The sequence below is a fragment of the Microtus pennsylvanicus genome, chromosome 7, assembly GCF_037038515.1.
Source record: "Microtus pennsylvanicus isolate mMicPen1 chromosome 7, mMicPen1.hap1, whole genome shotgun sequence".
Classification (NCBI taxonomy): domain Eukaryota; kingdom Metazoa; phylum Chordata; class Mammalia; order Rodentia; family Cricetidae; genus Microtus; species Microtus pennsylvanicus.
This window is the reverse complement of record NC_134585.1, coordinates 110,564,329-110,585,185: the sequence shown is the minus strand read 5'-3', so window position 1 is coordinate 110,585,185 and position 20,857 is coordinate 110,564,329. Positions and strand designations below refer to the sequence as shown.

The window sequence follows — 20,857 nt, the reverse complement described above, 5'->3', positions numbered from 1 at the left end:
TCTAACATTGTCCAACCAATATTAAGGCTGAGCAAGGTATCCCACCATCGGGAATGGGCTCCAAAAAGCCAGTTCCAGCACCTGGGATAGGAACTGGTGCGACTGCCAGAGCCGCCCCCAAAAGATCAAGACACATAACAGATCTATTTCTTAAAAACAAATTAAGTTTTCAAAAATCAAACCTAAATAAAACTGAAATCTTACATCAGAAAAAAAATATCATTAGTAATTAAATTAGTGTAAAAGGCGACTTTTGTTGTGTTTTCTTTTTGTTTCTTGGGACAGGGTTTCTCTGTGTAGCTCTGGCTGTCCTAGAACTTACTCTGTAGACCAGGCTGGCCTCAACCTCACAGAGATCTGCCTGCCTCTGCCTCCTGAGTGCTGGGGTTAAAGGTACCTGTAGATACCTTTTTTGTTTGTTTGTTTGTTTGTTTGAGACAAAGTTTCTCTGTATAATAGCCCTGACTGTCCTGAAACTAGCTCTGTAATCCAGGCTGGCCTCTACCTCCTGAGTGCTGGGATTAAAGGCATACGCCACCACTGCCCGGCTCCCTAGTGATGCTTTTACACTGTATACTTCTCCTCTCAATTGACTCCTTTAACAAGTCCATGTGGTTTCCTCTTTCTACTTCATACCAATCTACTCTGATCGACCTGCATCCTCTAGCCAGAAAGATCTAACATACAAATCCAGCACCATTTTCCCTACAGAACATATATTCTGTGTTCTCTTTTACACACCCAGTTCCAGCTTCCTCATCTGCTGCTCACAATCTGTGCTGCTCTCTTCCTCTGGCTTCTTTGCCAATCACAGCCACACTGCATTTCCTGAGGAACACAAGCTAAGGAAGACAACACACAAGTGTTCCTCCGTTTGTCTTAACATCTCCTCATCCTTGATGGCTTACGATTGCTTCCCTTAGGAATCTTAACTTGGTATTTCCTACCCTTCCTGCTGAGGAATTGAGTATTTCCTCCTCTGCATCCCAGTTACTCCAGTTTCTCTTTCTATCACTGGACTGTGTCCTAACTCTGACCATTCTCCTCTGGTTACATCCAGCATGCTTCCGCTGTGCTGCTACACTTTACCATATGGACTCATTTCATCATGTGCTTGTCTGCTCCATTTAGATTAACAGTATTACTGGGTGCAGGTTCCTATTTTCTCAGTACTGCGATTTGTTTAACATGGTATAAGTTGTCTATGTACAAGTGGACAGCTTGTACTTTATTAATTCATGGTTTTGAAAAACAGAAAGAATACTGAATGTACGTGGAAAGAAAGCTCAGGATGACATAAAATGGGAATAAGGGATAGTTTCTCAATGTGCTTGTGAAGAATAGCAGAGCACCATTTTGAAACAATTCAGACTGATCTTGTTGCATGCTTCCTTGAAATATCCCCAATTACTTACGTTTATCTTCATATAAAGTCTTAGATTTCAGGTAGACCTCAGAAGGATCCAATTTCGGGGATCCTGACCTGATAATGCTGGGTGGAAAAGGCATAGGCTGGGGAATAGGTTCATTTATGGCCTCCAAACTTCCTGAATTTTCCTTTGTATCAGTTTTCTAAAATAAAAAAAAAGGGCCTTACTTAGAATTTTAAAAATAAGATGGTTGGTTATTTCTTAAAACTGTGTTGTAAACTGGACATTTTGTACAGGTGGCAAAAGTCCCAGAAGACATATTGTGTATCCATGAGTTCACCAATACAGCATTCTGTCTGGTTAAAACATATTTAACTTATATAAGAGTTATTTATCTCACTCTTTAGTCCTAGTGGCCTGAAACATACTATGTGCTCTCACTCACAGACTATGAATGCATGCTCCCTGCCTCTGCCTCCCTGATCGAAAGACCTCCACAGGAGCAGGAACAAGGGAGCAACTGCTGAGGGAGCAAGCCTGAGCCAAGGACCTTTGTGGAACTGGGCATGAGTCAAAGACCTCCGAGGGAGCAAGCCTGAGCCAGAGATCTCTACAGGACCAGGCCCAAGCCAGGGACCTCCATGGGAGCAGGAGCTAGCCAGGGACATCTGTAGAAACAGGCCTGAGCTAGCAATTCCACCAAAGCAGGTCTGAGCCAGCAATCTTTGTGGGAGCAGGTACAAGGGAGTGACCACCTAGGGAGCAGGCCTAAGCCAGAGACCTCTGCAGGACTGGAACAAGTAAGGGACCTCCTAAGGAGCAGACCCCAGTAAGTGAACACCCACTGAAGCAGGTTCAAGCCAGCAACCACCCACTGGAGCAGGCCTGAGCCAACAACCTCTACCGGAGCAGCCCCAAGCAAGCAACCTCCATGATAGTAGGCCCAAATGACCTTGGGGATTGCAGAGTATCCCAGAAAGCACCAGTGGCCTCCGGGAACACTGAGTAACCTCTGGGGTGACTGGAATCATGACCCTGACTACTCCACGAGGAACAACCATTTGAGCCATGGATCGATTGGCACCTGGAAGATTAATCACCAGAGACACGGCCCCAACTACACCAATCAGAGGAAAAGAAGGATAAACAAGATAAAAACACAATGAACACCACAAAGAGCAATATGACACCAACAAAAACTAGTGGTCTTCCAACAGCAAGATATAGATGAAACAGAAGAAAATGACCTAAAAAATAATGTTTGAGGCCCTTAAAGAGGAAATGAAAAATTCACTCAAAGAAATGGAGGAAAAGACAAACAAAAAATTGGAAGAAATCAACAAGTCCCTTAAAGAAAACCAAGAAAAAACAACAAACAGATGAAAGAAATGATTCAAGACTTAAAAACTGGAATAGAGACAATAAAGAAAACACAAACCAAAGAAATTCTGAAAATGGAAATTATGAGAAAATGATCAGAAACCAAAAATGCAAGCATAAACAGCAGAATGCAAGAAATGGAAGAGAGGATCTTAAGCACTGAAGATACAATAGAGAAATAGACTCATCGGTCAAAGAAAACATTAAACTAACAAAAGCTTAACAGGAAATATGGGACACCATAAAGAGACCAAACCTAAGAATAATAGTTATAAAAGAAGTAGTCCAACTCAAAAGCACAGAAAATATATTCAACAAAATCATAGAAGAAAACTTTCTGAATCTAAAGAAAGCTATGCCTATGAAGGTACAAGAAGCTTTCAGAACACCAGACTGGATCAAAAAAAAAGTTCCCTTGTTATACAATAATAAAAACACTAAACATACAGATTAACGAAAGAATAGTAGACCTACAAAGGTAAAATGCCAAGTAACATTTAAAGGCAGACCTATCAGAATTACACCTGACTTCTCAATGGAAACAATGAAAGCCTGAAGGTCAAGTGTTATGCAGACATTAAGAGACCACGGATGCTAGCCCAGACTACTATACCCAGCAAAACTTTCAATCATCATAGATGGATAATTACAGAACCAGATTAAACCAATACCTAGCAACAAACCCAGCACTACACAAAGTACTAGAAGGAAAACGCCAACCACATTCACACAAACAGATAATAGATGATTTCACAGCAGCAAATCCCAAAAAAGGGAAAAAGTACACAATAACATCACCACCAACAAAACCTAAAATAGCAGGAACTAGCAATCATTGGTCATTAATATCTCTTAATATAAATGGACTCAACTCACCTATAAAAAGATACAGGTTAACAGATTGGATACAAACAGAATCCATCCTTCTGCTGTATACAAGAAACACACCTCGACCTCAAAGGCAGGCATTGCCTCAGAGTAAAGGGTTGGGAAAATTTTTTCCAAACAAATGGACCTTAGAAACAAGCTGGTGTAGCAATCCTAATATCTAACTAAATAGACTTCAAACTGAAATCAATCAGAAGAGACAAAGAAGGGCATTTAATATTAGTCATAGGAAAAAAATCCATCAAGAGGAAATCTTAATACTGAACATCTATGCCACCCAAACAAGGGCACCCTCATATGTAAAAGAAACACTTCTAAAGTTTAAATCACACTAATAGTGAGAGACTGCAGCACCCCATTCTCAACACTGGACAGGTCTGCCAGACAGAAACTAAACAGACAAATAAGGGAACAGATGTTATGAATCAAATGGACCTAACAGACATCTATAGACATTCCATGCAAACATAAAAGAATATTCCTTCTTCTCAGCACCTCATGGAACCTTCTCATTATTATATGAGGGTGTACAGATGTATGTGAGGGTGTACAGATAGAGGTCAGAGGAGAACTTTCAGAAGTCAGTTCTCTCCTTCCTCTGTAGGTTCTTGGAACTAAGTGGGGGTGGTTAGGCTAGCAGAGCAAGAACCTTTAATCACTGATCTATCTCACTGGCTACGAAGAGATTTCTTATAACAATTATAAATAAAAAATTCAACAAATAACTAAAAAAAGAGTTTGAGATCAGTTCTGTATCCTGAAATTTGTTGAGAAGAAGATCCACACCGCCTAGAATGCAGGGCTAACAGTATGGCTCACTAATCTAGACACAGTGAGATAGCAGGAAGGTGACAGAGCTGTTGTGGAAACTTCTTCAGCCAATAGCATTTAAGACACCAGCCCACTTTGGGCATTGTTTTATGTACTATAAACGCAGATGAAAAGCATGCATGGCCGTGGTTGCTGGTGGATTCGGTTCCAGGTTCCAGTGCACTCAGAGGATTGCGTATCATTACCCTTATTGTGAGTTTATCCCCAAATAAAGAAACCTTTGCTATACTCCATTTTGAGCTATTGTGGATCTCTTTGGAGCAACAAATTGGTGCCCACATGGCCTGAGTCCATGCTACTGCGGGGCCCTGGACAGATCCGTGCCTGTAATTTCTCCTACCTCATGCAGCTGAATTACTCCTCTGAAGCTGGACTACCTCTCTGTTGCAGCAGCACAAGGTTAGTCTTGGCTGGTCTGCTGCAGCAACATGGCAATTTCCTGCTAGCCTGCGCCCGTGTGTTTTGGTTTTGCCTATGCAGCTGAGTTACCACTGCCATGGTTTCCTTTTCCTGCTACAACTCCTCCGTGGTTTCTTTGGCCTATGTATTTTACCGCCACAACCCAAGCTAGGATCTGCTTCTGAGGTTCAACTGCTGCCATGCCTGCCTGCTCTGAGCTCTTAACCCTGCACTTGGAATACAGGTTTACATTCCCAGTTCAGATCCACAAATGCCTAACCCGAGCTCTGGCGAGTAGCCTCACTGTTCGTGACTGCCTGCAAGATCTGGGATCTCTTACCTTCTTCCCAACTCAAACTTTCTCCTTAGGTGGATGTGCTGCTCTTAAGTAATTAACTAAATGTGTTAGTAATTCTAAGTCTCAGGTAATTCAGGTGCTGATCTAGGACCTCCCTTACTGCTGCAGCTGTGTCACCTGCTGGCCAATCTTGATTATAAAACTTACAACAATTTTCTGAAAATTTTAAGAGTTAAGTTAATTTGATAATAAATAAATAAATAAATTTGAAAATTGTAAGCCAACCCCAAGATAATGGCAGACAATATCACCATCCAGGAATTTAACAACCTTTTTGTTTCTACTATGGATGGATTTCTGCAAGAGCTATATGGACCTACTTGGTACATATATTTTTGTGGCCATGGAGGCTATTAGTTTTGTTCTTCATATTATATCCTTAAAGAAATGGCTTTATAACAGACTCAAGAATGAGAAACTTTTAGAAATGATACAATCTTTACAGACTAGTAAAGTAATGAGAAGTTAGGTGAAAGGATGCATACTATTGAAAATGATAACCTTAATTTGACAGACAAAGTTCAATCCATGGTCAATGGGTTATGAAACCTTGCAAAATGGTACTGAGAAATTATCTGAAAGGATTCATAGTGTTGAAACTGACAATAAAAATTTATTAAAAAGTTATAGGATAGCAGATACAACATCCCTCCAGGAAGGCAATCTACATGCCATCCATATAATCTCTAAAAATGAGAAGCTATCATTAATGAAAAAATTTAAAACCCTGGAATCACATGTGCAGAATGAGAACCAGAAATTAATTGATTTGATGCAAACATTAGAAATATTCACAGGTCAAGAGATTCAGGCTTTACAAAAGACAGTGATAAAAAAAATTGAATTGATTGAGGAACTTGTCAGAATTGATACGCAAGGAGAGGAAGTACAGACAGAGGATTTAACATTGTCAGTATCTCTCAAGAGTCAAAGATGACTTACCAAAGACTTTCAGCTACTTATCCTGTTATTATCTCTGAAAAGCCAGCAAATACTGAATACCCAAATGGATATAACAGAATGTAAATGGGAACCCATATGTATGAAAGATCTAAAAGATCTTATGCAAGCAGTAGTATCTTAAGGCATGCAGTCAACATTTGTTAGAGAGTTGGTAAAGACATGGGCTTTAAGCATAGGGTTACTCCACATGGTTGGCTTCTATTAGTCTGTGTGGTGCTAGAAGATGGCCACAGTTAGAGTGGAAGTGCTACTAGAGAGAGGAGGCTAAAGCCCTGGAACATCAAGGTAGAGTAATAGGATTTGAGGCTTCCCAATATCAAATTCTTGGTGAGGGCCATTATGCCGATCCACAGATTCAAGCTATTTACAATGAACACATCTCATCCCTATGCCATACAGTAGCCTCGAATGCTTGAGACAGAACTCAAGAATCAAAAAGAAGAATTGAGTCATATACTAAGGTCATATAAGGTCCAACAGAACCCTTTAATGACTTTTTACAAAGATTCACTAAAGTTGTACAAATAGGGGTAACAGATCCAGAAGTTAGATGAGTACTTATTGAATCTCTGGTTTTTGAAAATGCTAACTTAGAATGCAAAAAGATATTTGGGCCTTTAAAGGTCAGATCAGCACCAGTGGATGAATGGATCCTGAACACATCCAATGTAGAACCATTTCACAATAATACTAAGGCTTGGGTAGGAGAAGCAATTTTTAAAGGTATGAAGAGACATCAAAATACAAAGTGTTTTACTTGTGGTAGAATAGGACATCTTGTAGACAAAGCATTCCTAGAAATAATGTTTCTTCTGGTAAGAACAAAAATAGAAGGTCTCAATCTTCATGATTATGTAGAAGATAGAGCAAAGGCCGACACTGGACCAATAAATGTATATTAAGAAGAGACAAACAAGGCAATCTATTACCATCAGGAAACTCCTGGGGGGGGTGAGGGGGGCTCTTACAAGCCCCTAGGTCAAATGTGGTCTAGTCATTCCCAGTCACTGTGGAAGGCATGCCTCTCCAGGAAAATTAGAAAATCCAGTGCCTGTTGTAAAAAACCATACTGCTCTAAATGACAGAATAAACATGGAGGATGAATCAAAAATTCAAGTAGAAAATAGGAAGAGTATATTTTGGCAGACTTCTATAAATGACCAAAGACCAAAGCTTCTCGGCTTTGCAATTATAATTGAAGGATTATTGGATATGGATACAGATGTAATTATTAATACTCCAGAATCTTGGAATCTGAGTTGGTCTCTTTAGGAGGCAGAAGATCAATTCCTATAGGAAAGGCAGTTATAGAAAGATCAAATTAAATTATAAAGGATATGTTAAACAAACTAAAACAGATGAAAAATACCTCCAGAAATAGACTGCAAATGCTTTATTAACCTTGAATTTTCTTAATGCTAATGAGAAAGGAACATAGGCAGCAGAAAGACACTGATAATAGAAAAACTTCTGAATTAAATCAGTGCTTGTGTATCAAGGATGTATTGACCTCAGAATGGAAAGCAGAAGATGTGCTTTGTTGGAAAAGGGTTTTGGCTCTTCTTTTCACAGGAGAAAAGCTATGGATACAATCAAAGTTAATCAAGATTCGGTTTGAAATGAAGAAACCTCTTGATAAAAGAAAAATGACAGCTTATCCACAGAGATTGTAAGGAAAGATCATTAGGGTTGGGGCAGGGTTCTGTTCTTGTCTTTACAGGAAAATACCCATTTTTGAAAAGTCAAGAGAACATGGATATCTAGATGCTTAAAGAAGAAAAGATAGCTATCAAAAAAGAATCAAGTAAAGAGAAATCTGACTGATGATACCAATATCCTCTGCAGGGTAAGATTTTATTGACAAACATATAATAGTAGTCATCATTTATTAAAAATAAAAGCTGGCTTTGGAGTTACACAATGGTTATCCTCTAAATCCAATTCAGAACCGGGCGGTGGTGGCGCATGCCTTCAATCCCAGCACTCGGGAGGCAGAGGCAGGCGGATCTCTGGGAGTTCGAGGCCAGCCTGGTCTACAAGAGCTAGTGCCAGGACAGGCTCCAAAGCTACAGAGAAACCCTGTCTTGAAAGAAAGAAAAAAAGAAAGAAAGAAAGAAAGAAAGAAAGAAAGAAAGAAAGAAAGAAAGAAAGATTTTTTTAATGACACGAAATAAAGTATTTACGTACTTATTAGCTTAAAAAAAATAAATCCAATTCTGAGTTTCTGTCTCATATCAGGGGCCACCTGGTGTAGAATAGAAGGAAGATAAAATATAGGGAATACTACTATTAAAATTCTGCTTTCACTTCTTCCCATAGCTATTTTTATCTCTACGGTACATTTAGTTGAATATTATGTCTATATGAATAACTTTTAAATTTTCCACAATGAACAATACATTTTCCTGCAGCAATCTTTGAAGTCTCAGGAAGAATATGGGGCTCCACAACAACGATTCCACCTGGTTGATATGATGCCATTATGTGGATAGCAGCACTAAAATCCGTTCTGGATTACAAACCACTCAAGATGATTCCAACTTGGCTAGCTGACATGGTACACCTTCTTACAACATTTTGCCCAGAACTTCAAATAAGAATTTCAGAAAAACCCTACCACCTACTCAGAGACTATCTGCAATTATAGCGGACAGTAATCTTGAAACTAAACCATCATTTTAGTTTTTATAGAATCCCATAGAAATAACATTGCCCCCATGACCGGGGTAAGTAATTACAGAAGACAACACCCCCTCTCCCAACAAAGTTTGTCATCAGGGTTAGGGACATCTATTAGGGGTTTGCTATAAGTGGTATAGTGCTAGGGGTGGAAATGAAGTAGGCTCAGGGATCTCTTTTAAAATAAAAGGAAAATAGATAAGGTGGGATAATAGGTAGATTATTACTTGTGAGCTATTACTTATAGACAATTTATATTGGTATAAATTCTTATATATTGATATAAATTCAAATTATATTTGTTATATCGAACATGCTCCTATTTCTGTTTATAATATTGGTATACCTATGCAAAGTTATTTTGTATTATTGTATGTATACATGTTTCTACCTCTGCTTAATATATTGATGCAATTTAGGATATATTTATCATATTGCACTGTATATTTCTACCTCTGATTAAGATACATACATACATACACATACACACACACACACACACACACACAGAGTTTACATTTTGAGGTTATTGTCCTCATTTCTTTAAAGATTGTTTAATTTGTTAATATGAAGCCTTAGTTTTAAGGTATAAAAGTATTAAAAATTACAGGTCAATAGTCATTCATGTTTGTCATACATATAGTTAGACTAGTCAGTTCTTTAGATGTACAGAGATTGTATTCTGCATAAATAGGTAATCTTCAAACACTTCAAAAACCTGTAGAATATGGTATTTAAGTAACTTAAGATTCTGATGATGTGAGACACAAATGTTCTTGGCAGCACTGACCTATTTCCGAGAGAATGTTAGGCACTGAAGACATTCCACTCGGAGCTTTTTTCTTCTTGGCAAAACTGGACTAGACTACTCACAAAATGCATGGTGGCCAAACTACACAAGCAGGATACAAGCAAGAAGACTGCCAAACCTTGCCAAGATAGGGTAAGATGGTTTTTCAAATTTTCCTTCCTCTGAAAATGGTCTGTCAGATATTCTAGGCTTTAGGAAAAGTTAGTTGCCCCAACATTGCAAATGAGACTTTGGGTGGTTGTCCAGGTAGCTGGTTGCCTGTGTCATTTCTCGAAACTTTTGAAAGTTGCCTGATTGCATTTCCTGTTTACTCAGGTAATATTATTTCCCTTCTCAGGTTTTTGATGGGGTTGAAGATTAGATAGTCATAGTTACTTTCCTCTCATGACTTAGCCAAGCCGTTTTTAATATAAGATTTATACTCCTTAGGATAGGATAACTATTGAAACATTTTGCATACATTTCTTTTTTATGTTGTTCATGTTGATTGCAATTCTAATTTTTATGTAATTTTTGCTTCTTCTTTTTCCTGGACAATAATTGATATTTGTTCTTATTGTATATAGTTTTTTATTAGGCTTAGAACTCTCTTATTTAGACAAGAGGGAGGTGTTGTAGGAACTCCTTCAGTCAATAGCCTTTACGAAATCGGTTCACTCTGGGCATGGTCTCATGTACTATAAATGCAGATGAAAAGCATGAGCAGGCCTCTTTGCTGCTGAATTCAGTTCCAGTTCCCAATGCACCCAGAGGACTGCGGATTGCTACCTTTACTGTGAGTTTATCCCCAAATAATTGTGAAATTCTGTGGTACAACAACAAATCAAAGTTATCTCTCCTTCTACATCCTCTAGGATTCTGTTAGCATCACCATAGGTCACCAGAGCCTTCCACCATCAACACTGTATAGTTGCAGGGGAACCCATTATGAAATGGATATAGAGCTAAAAGTGATTGCTATAGGAAGGGGAGATATGTAGAAAAATACAGTGTACTCTTTAACTAATTGAACAAAACTTCTGTTCATACTGGAATTAATGGCAGAGAGAGTCCATAAAAAAAAAGTAGATTCTAAATGACGCCCCTTCTTCCTATGCTTTGATCCATTCAACAGCAACTTTGCAGACGTGGTGTGTTGGAAGCAATCAACCTATTTCATACCATGTGGTCTTTCCTGTAGAAACCTATGTCTTTTCATAGAAACCATCTTTCTATTTCAAGTTGGCCAAACCATTAACTAAGCTGAGATTTTAAATATAATTGTCTTTATATCCATGTAAATACTCACAAATGTGTGTTATGCCTGGTATAGTTTCTTTCACAATAATAGCACTGGGCACCACCATTTTAAATGTCTATTTTCTCCATATCGATCTTTAAATAGGTGTCTCAGTTATTCAAATAAGTAATAAAAAAGACACTGTTTCAAATCTAATAGTCTTATCATTTGACATAAGATTTAGCTCAAAAGTTTTGCTTAGTCTTAACTGTGAGATCATTTAAATCTGGGTATTTACAGTCTCCATGAAAATATAATCAGCTACTATTTTTTTCCTTGGGCACCAACAAGAAGATGTACCAATAGTTTGCTATCTGTTCTAACATTTAGCTTCTTCTTCCCTGCCTCATCTGGAAAACAACAACAACAACAACAACAAAAAAAAAAAAAAAGCACCTAAAAGGATGTTTACTTAGGCTCTTCAGTGGCCAACTTTACAATCTTGTGAGCAGAACTGTTGGTAATCTGGGCCCCCAGTGTTCTCCATCAGCCAGCCTTAACCAACACAGCATACTCACAGGGAGTTTTCTACCAACTCCTTGGAGTTTCTGATCTAAGCCTAGGGCAGCAAGCCTCTCTTTGACTTCTCACAGCTATTCTCATAGCAAGAAGCTGCTCTTCCAGAGGGGAATGAAACACCTCTTTCAGCGTGTGGGAAAAGCTCTGGAGGATCACCATAGTACTTACCATTTTGGCGGTTTTAGTTGGTGAACGAGGACCTAAAATTGAAAAATAACCAAAATTCAAAAACAGAGGAAACACTCCTAGACCATAAACATTAATAATGTCTATGATAAAACTTCAATTTCAGTAGCCTAATAATAAACTCTATCTAGTGTCAGCTATGTATCAGGCATTAACCATCTATTATCTCCAACACTCTAACCTTCCTGATAGTTAAGGTTCCTTAAATCACAGAAACAGTAGTAAGCAGAGAGGCAGCAAACTGATATCAATCAACCAAATATCAAAACTTGGTCTCTGTTATATTTGTTAAAAAAACCTCTCAAGTATTCACAAAGATATTTCTTATAAAGATCTATTTGCATTTGTGTGTATGTGTGTGTGTGTATTTGTGTACACTAGCTGGCTATCTGTTTTACTATTTGGCTACTTTTTACCTGGATCCTCTGAAACAAACTAAAAGGATGTTTGCAAAGGTTTTTCAATTGTCTGCTTTATGACGTGAAAGATAGGACAGTTAGAAATGTACACACATAGTGACCAGAAGAGGGCACTGGATTCCTCCTCTATGTATTCCTTCTATACAGTCCATCTTCTCCTCTGAGGAAGAAGCAAGGTCTCTGCCTGAACCTAGGGCTCACATTTTCTTGGGTAGGCTAGAAGTCTCCATGCACTTCTGAGCTAAGGTGACAGGCATGCAAGGATTGTCTGGCTTGTTATATAGATGCTGGTACGGAACTCTACTGATCCAATTTCTCAGCCCCATCACAAAGATGTTTTTTTTTCCCCTGACTCTGAGCATACTGTACTATATAACCTGGAAAAGATACCAAAATGGGTTTAAAAAAAAAAGAAAAAATGAAAAGGTATCCTAAGAAGTAATGTGTGCCTCAAATACAAAAAAAAAAAAATAAGAGTCAGTAGATAAGAAAGGCTAAAGACAAGCTATTCATTGGTATTGACTTAAGAAAGCCTATTGAAATGCAACTTTGTAGTTAGTTCTTAGAATTAGATTTATAATATCTAAGAGTGGTTCATGTCAGTTGATGACCTTGAAAAATTAAATTTCCATTTTTTTTCACATAAGCATGTGAGATTTAATCAACATTTGCAGGCAGGTTGTAGAGTTTAAGATAAAGGACAGGTTAACATCTCTCTGTTTTACTCATACATAGAAATGTCAGCATTTCAAATCTCTGGTGTGGTGCAGAGTTCCCAATGAAGCACCACTGACTAGAGAAAGTCAATTTCTATTATTGTTATCAACTGAGAAGATTAAATTAATAGGAAGAATTTTATCTGATATAGCATAGTACCACGACTTTCTCTAATAATTAAAGTTATAAATTTAATTTTATAAAGATCTTCATGGTAAAGAAATTATAACCACTAATAACCAACACAGAGTTTAAAAAGATACTGCTGCTAAAACATGCAGACAGAGCCACAGGAAAAATGAGTACGAATTGCCAGGGAAATATGCTAGTGAAAGACACCTGCCCTGGAAGGGAGAGCGATGGTCAGATAAAATGTCCCTTGTGCTGTTACTCACCTCCTCTTAGGATAAGCAGGGGCACATCGGCACCTACTGGGAACTGCTTTAGTACTTCTACCACCTGGAGATGTGATAAGTTCTGCACATTCTGGTGGTAAATTTCTTTGATGACATCCCCCTTTTGAAGGCCTTGACACCACTGGCTATCCAATATCATTTTCACCTTCTGTCCAGTTGGGCTGTCAGCAATTGCAAACCCAAAGCCTTTAGGGCCCTTAATCAGAGGGATAGTCACTAGTTCAGGCTGGGAGCTGCCTGATGATGCCAGGGATGCTCTCTGTTCACATGAATCTGATGGACCATTGAGATGGTCACTGGCCAAGATTTGGCCTGGTTTTCCATTTTGATCCAAAGTCATTGCTCCTGGTTTAAAATCCTGAGTATTCAAGCATGTCTCTCCCTTTGTTAACGACTGTCCATTGATGACAGGGGTAGCAGCAACAATGTCCACAACAGGATCTTCACTGTCATCAGGAAGTGGATAACCACGGCATAAAGTAAGGTTGACATACTGGTTGACAGGTACCAACTGAAACATCTGGACAACATCTGCATGAGTGTGACCAAGGACACAGCTGCCATTGATGTCTACAATAACATCACCTGACAAAATATAATCATGTTAAAATATCAAAACCACCAAATAAGTTAATCTTTTTGCTGGGGGAAAGGCAAAAACAAAACAGAAACTAAATTTAATTCTAAAGCTCTCTAATTGGTTATAAATGTAGAAAAGGGATTTCCAATTCAAGCATTTGCTCTTATGACTTTGTTATAAAAAAATATATCTGCATCTTTTAAGATTTATTTTTAGGCCAAGCGGTGGTGATGCACACCTTTAATCCCAACACTTGGGAGGCAGAGGCAGGTGGATTTCTATGAGACTGAAACCAGTCTGGTCTACAAGAGCTAGTTCTAGGACAGCTATGGCTATTACATAGAGAAACCCTGACTCAAAAAACTAAAACAAACAAAAAGATTTATTTTAATATTTTCATTTATTTGTCTCTCTCTGTGTGTATGTCCAAGCGTATGTCATACATGTGCAGGTACAACAGAAGACAGGACAGGGTGCTGGGTTCTGTGAAGCTGGGGATTTAGGTAGTCATAAAAGCTACTGGAAACTGAACAACCTGTGTTTTCTGAAAGAGCAGGAAGTGCTTTCTTTTTAACCACTGAGATATCTCCTAAATGTCCAATTATTAACTATCTTAACATCAGAGAGTTATAATCTTCTCAAAGTCAAGTGTATCATTTAAAAACCCTCCAAGTTTTATTGCAATTGTTGCATACTTTCTGAGCCATTACTAACTGGCTATTCAAAACTCAGTACAGTGTAATAGGTATTTAGCACATACAAAAGGAAATAACTCTACTGGCTACTTGTATGAACAAGCTATTAATAAATGTCTCTTAGGTCCAGTATAAGGCAAAAAAGATCAGAATGACATCTCTCATTGGTGTTATTTCACTTTAGGATGTTTTCTGTAGAAATTTGTGTTTACTATAGGGGATTTCAAATAGAGAAAGCAGGAGCAACAAAATCAAAATAACCAGTGTATATAGTTTTAAGATATGAAAGGTGAAATTAATTAGTTCTTGTAAGATTTAATTCTGTCTTTATCTTTGCAGAACCATTCCACAGAATTTCAACAGTTGGCAATTTTTTAATACCACCTTGACTTCTGAAATTAGCTATCTAACAGCAAAATAAAATAAAATTTCATTATCTCATCTATTTGCTTTTATTTCATATAATTATTTAAAATGTTTCTGCCAAATAAAGGTACTTTAGTTTGTTGTGCCCAGACTTCAAAGAACAGGGTGCATGGTGTTCAAAGTGCAACTTTGTAGGGGCTGGGAAGATGGCTTAGTCCTTAAGTGCAGGGGCTGCTCTTCCAGAGGACCACATGGCAGCTCACAGCCATCTGTAACTGCACTCTCAGGGGATCTGATAACCTCTTCCGGCTTCTACAGGCATCAGGCACTCATGTCATACACAGACACAGATGCAGGCAAAAGCCCATACACATAAAATAGTTTTTAAAAATGTCATTTTGTAGAAATTTGTTTCTGATCCAAGAGGATACATAAATTAGACACAAAGCTTTAACTTTTTTCCTCCAAATGAAGAACTCCAAAAAGTTCCTAAAGTCTCCATAGAAGTATTGAGTTTTAATGCAACTTAGCTAACAGTTTTAGGTGAATGAGAAACGATACTATGAAACCTTGGATATCTATCTATCTGTCTGTCTATGTATCTATGTAATCTATGTATCTATGTAATCTATCTATCTATCTATCTATCTATCTATCTATCTATCTATCATCTATCTATCTGCCTGTCTATGTATCTATCTATATATCTATCTATGTATCTATCTATCTGTCTATGTATCTATCTATCTATCATCTATCTATCATCTGTCTATCTATCTATCTATGTATTTATCTATCATCTATCTGTCTGTCTGTCTATCTATCTATGTATCTATCATCTATCTATCTATCTATCTATCTATCTATCCATCCATCCATCCATCCACCCACCCACCCACCCACCCACCCACCTACCTACCTTTCTATGCTATATGATATGTTTCATGAACAAATGTTGAAAGATTAAAATTGAAAATTAAAAAGAAAACTCTTCCTATTAAGATTAAGATCTTTATAGTTCATTAATTTTAAAAATAAGTTAAATATAACTTTCAGTTATTTTAGGTTTTATTTTTTAAAGTTTCTATCAATTCATTGAAAGGTATATGAGAGATTCTATAACTTAATTAAAAGTAACAAACAATATTTGTCATAAAAAAGTACAGTAACAACTGAGTCATCCAATTGTGGGTTCACATTACAACAGCATGTGAAATAATAGAAACAAACCCCAGTGAACATTAAACTCTTTGGAAAACAGTGTGTAATCTACATGATATTCTGTAATTTGTCTTGAACCTCTACCAAGGTCTTCAGAAACAATGTCAGCCATATGAAAATATCTAACAAATACTAATTAAAAATGAAATTAAATACAAGACAACCTAACTTTATGTATGTAGCTTTATAAAAATAGTAATGTTTGTATCTGTAATACTTAAGAGTAGTTGAACTTTACTAACTACAAGTAAGGTCAAGGAAGGGGAGAAAGTAGATTAAAATTAAGAATTTCTTTGCTATCACTAAAACATTTCAATGGACTACTTTTCAAAAGAGATGATAAGTAGATGTAGGGAGTTATAAAAGTACCCTCTGGGAGCTGGAGAAATACGTCAGTGGGTAAGAGCACTGGCTGCTCTTCCAGAGGACCCAGGTTTGATTTTCAATATCCACCCATCTGTAACTCCACTCTCAGGCAATCTAATACCTTCCTCTAGCCTCTTTGGGCACCAAGCACATACATGGTACATACATGCAGGCAAAATACCCATATACTTATAAAACATTTTTTAAAGTACTCTATTATCAAACAAACGATCTTCTCAGATGACTATCAAATATTAAGTTTTATAAGTTTCAAAGTATTATCTAAAAATTATACAAAAAACAAACATTAATAAAAATATGTTTTGTTTAATCATTTCCTATTATAAAAAATAACCAGACCTTAAAACTAGCAATATATTTAATTAAGGGATAAACTATTTTAATACAAGGATCTCAAGCTTCATTTGCATAGTTTATTCTCTTTATTCACACACACACGCACGCGCACGCACACACACACACACACACACACCTTTGTAATAATTTTTGTTAGTGTACTATGAATCTTCCAGTCATTCTGAAAGCCTTGTTACCTGGTGCAATTTTCCCATCCTGAGCTGCGGGTCCATCTTTTAGCACATTTTTCACTTGCAGGAATTCATCAGGCCTATCTCCACCAATAATGGTAAAACCGAATCCCATTGTACTCTTTTTCAATGATGCTCGAACAAGGACTCCTTTAAGTTGGGATGGATCCCGAGTAAAGTGAGACCTTTCCACATCTGGGCCAAAATAAGAATCATATTTGAAAACAAAAACAGTTATACCAAATAAACTATACAGTCAATCTTCAAAATATTTATATATCTTCCTCACAACAAAGTAAAAATAACAAGAGTAAAAAGATGCCTGAAGAATAGGAAATTTCAGAAACTCTGAAGATATGGAACAGCTGGAATTTAAGTTAAAAAACTAAACCCTTGTTGGGGGGACACAAGGGAGTACTTAAGAAAAGCGTCTTTATGGAATTTCTTGACAACTTCAGAAAAGGAAAGCAACCACCTCCTCTCTGCTTCACCGCCTTTCTGTAGTACTTCCCCTTACCCACACTCCACTAACGTAACCTCCCTCCATTCAGTTTTGGGTTTTGTACTTTTAGTTATTTACAGACAGCTGAATTCTGAAAATATTAAATGGAAATTAACTCTAGTTTTAAACTGCAAACTGATCTGAGGAGTGTGGAAAAATCTTATGCCACCTTGCTCTATTTCATCTGGTATACAAATCATCCTTTCATTCAGTATCTATGCTGTATATATTACCACTTGACAGCTGTTTAGTAGCCATCTGGTTTCAGATCAGCTCCTGTGGTTGCATGGGACCTCTATACAAGTCATCCTTATTTTACTTACAAAATGTTCCAAGGCTCAAGAGCAGTGATGCTGGTGATTTGGATATATCAAAGAGAAAAAGTAAAGAATTTTCATTAAGTGAAAAGGTTAGGGACTAGAGAGATGGCTCAGTGGTTAAGAGAACTTGATGCTCTTGAAAAGGACCTGGGTTTGGTTCCTAGCATCCACATGGTGGCTCACAATGTCTGTAACTCCAGTTCTGGAAGACCCAACACCCTCTTCTGACCTCTGTGGGAACTGCATGTTTGTGATGTAGAGACATACATGGAGGCAAAACATTCAGACACATGAAATAAAAAATAAATCTCTTTGAAAGATTAAATTTATCAGAGGTATGGAATATACAGGAAAAGGTTTATGTAAGGTTTAATGCAAACACAACTTTAGACATCTACTGGTGTTCTTGGAATGTATCCTCATCAGATAACAGTGATTCCATACCCATGCATAATGATGAAATAATTTATTAAGAATATTATTTACTGATTGCTACATAGCAAATACTACTATAAGCAATTTATTACACACATTTAATATAACAGTGCCTTCCTCTTGAGATATCTTCAATATCTTGAGAAACCTTCATGAGGAAGGTATCTCCAGAGAATGCTATTATTATTCCATAGATGAGAAAACAGGCATAAAGATTTTAGGGAACTTAAACAAGGTTACATGATGAGACTTAAGCCTGCTCTTTAGCCAGTGCACTCATCCACAATTTTAAATGACAATTCTCACTACATCTTATGACAGTGATATACCAGAAAATTCTTGAGGGGTTAAGAATTGACTTGATTGCAAACATTTTTAATATCTAGGGACTAGTGAAGCATAAGACATATGAAGAGTGCTCAAAAATACCTGTCAAACTGGAAATGTTTACTGAACTACATGTAAAACGTAAGGAAGGCACCTATGTTTTTCGAAGAGTAGCTAGAGTATTTTTCTCACGCATAACAGAAGTGGATCATACTTTACAATATACACAGAGAACTTGGTTGTAATGATACATGGAAGAAAAGAAGGAGACAGGTGGGTGGAACATACAAGAACTTCCTGAGTAGCTTTTCAAAAAAAAAAAAAGTATGACTAGGTGCATTAAAACCATATGTAACTTGGTATGTAACTCTACAGGCAGCCAATGGCACAGGGAAATACTCTGGTAGATTTACTTAGTACTGATTAATAAAGGTTAATAGAGAATCCTGAAGATTAAATCTGTATATCGGACTTAAGTAGTTCACTCAGAAGCTATAATGAACTAAAGGGGCTAATACTGAGCCAGGCTTCAAAAATTAAAAAACAAAACAAAACAAAAAACCCTAATCTTTAAAACTCAACCTCAAATTCACATAATTTTATATTTTTTATTTAATCATGACAAACATCTTAGTATTCTCACAATGTTCACATGATTTTATAAAGAAGATGATTCATATCTTTTATAGAGGCAAAAATTTCTCTGTTGAGTTTCAAAGGTTTAGCAATAAAAAGTTCAAATTCACTTTCATTAGCTCATCATGTATAGTTCATGTCTTATTACAATCATCAAATAAGAAGTTCTACCTGGTTTTGCAGAATGAATTTCAGCCTGTCCTATCTGCTTTTTTCTTTTGGCTTCTTCCACTGGGTTTTCAAACTGAGTTTTCTGGTTGAGGTGACTGTAAAATATAGAGAAAGGTACAGTTCAAGTTTAGATGAAATAGTTCTATTTATTTTCCTAAACAAAAAAACATGATTCTATTCCATGACAAAGGTTAAGGAGCATGTATCCTGAGGAAATGGAGCACGGAAAGGCTGAAAGAGATGGTGGAGGCCCAGGGGATGACCAGAGGTAAAGGTGCTCGACTTACGCTAGTCCATCTCCACAAACCCAGCAATGGAAACAACAACAGTTTACAGTACTGCGGCACGAGTTCTCTTCCTGCGGCAGTCACAAGATCTGGTGCCTGGCCAGGCATTTTTAACACAGAAGACGCTGTAAGTTTCTTTAAAATAAATCAAACTATCAAGCTACTCCTGAAAATATTACAGTGTAAAGCCCTAGAGCAGTGGTTCTCAGCCTTCCTAATCCTACAGCCCTTTAGTATGGTTCCTCATGTTGTGGTGACCCCAACCATAAAATTATTTTCTTTGCTACTTCATAACTGTATTTTTTCCACTGTTGTGGATTATAATGTAAACATGATATGCAGGTTATCTGATAGGTGGCCCCTGTGGAAAGGGTTGTTCAATCTCCAGGTTGAGAATCACTGCTCTAGAAAATTATCCCGTACTACTTTATTACCTTTCTACTAATATTGTTACAGAACAACACTGTTTTTACATTTCAATTTCTTCATAATTACATAATAAATTAGTTAAATAAATGTAACATAAATTTAGTGGGACTGTGACTGAGTACATTAACAGCTGACTCTTGGAAAGCTTAGAACTCTGTAGGAAAGCAGGAAAAAGACAAGCTTCTACTTGTTACACAAGAATTATAGCACTGACATTTTGGCAAGTCACTTAAATGATAGTTATTTTAGAAAGTAGCTGTGACAAAAGAATAAAAACTAGAAATGATGTTTAAAACCATGATGAGGTCCAATTCAGAAGCCATTTGAACATATTCTATCATGTCAAAACACAAAGACAGTTCAGTCAAATATGTTTTCCACTAAAAATCTGCTTCAGTAAGAAAGGAAATTACCAAACACCAACAATTAAACATCAAATCATGAGAATTTCAAACTATTATTATCTGTATATAGGCCAATTAATCATATAATATACATATAAAAAGGAAAGCAGTGTTGCCTTTGTTACCTGTGCTATTAATGGTGAAGGTAAGGAAAAAACAAATAGAAACAATAAGTAACTATTACAGCAAGGGATGTTAGTTTTCTTTGTCCTTTGGGCTTCTACAGTGTCTTTTAAAAACCTTTTAATTTTATTTTATTTGTCTGGTGTGTGCCAAGTGTGTGCCCTTAGAGGTCAGAGCACTGGATCCCACGGAGCGAGACTTACAGGCAGTTGTGAGCCACTGGGGTCCTCTA

The 20,857-nt window shown here is 37.1% G+C and overlaps 1 protein-coding gene across 2 annotated transcripts in view; it reads right to left on the bottom strand.

The window, feature by feature from the left end:
• Magi3 (membrane associated guanylate kinase, WW and PDZ domain containing 3) overlaps positions 1–20,857 on the bottom strand; it is a 205,077-nt gene that overhangs the window by 35,075 nt on the left and 149,145 nt on the right. For both annotated transcript variants that reach the window (XM_075981725.1, XM_075981724.1), the window contains exons 8-12: positions 19,383–19,477; positions 16,998–17,186; positions 13,195–13,800; positions 11,646–11,677; positions 1,416–1,572 (exon numbers count right to left, since the gene is read on the bottom strand). In XM_075981725.1, the coding sequence (XP_075837840.1) occupies positions 1,416–1,572; positions 11,646–11,677; positions 13,195–13,800; positions 16,998–17,186; positions 19,383–19,477 (1,079 nt within the window). The remainder of the gene's footprint in view (positions 1–1,415; positions 1,573–11,645; positions 11,678–13,194; positions 13,801–16,997; positions 17,187–19,382; positions 19,478–20,857) is intronic.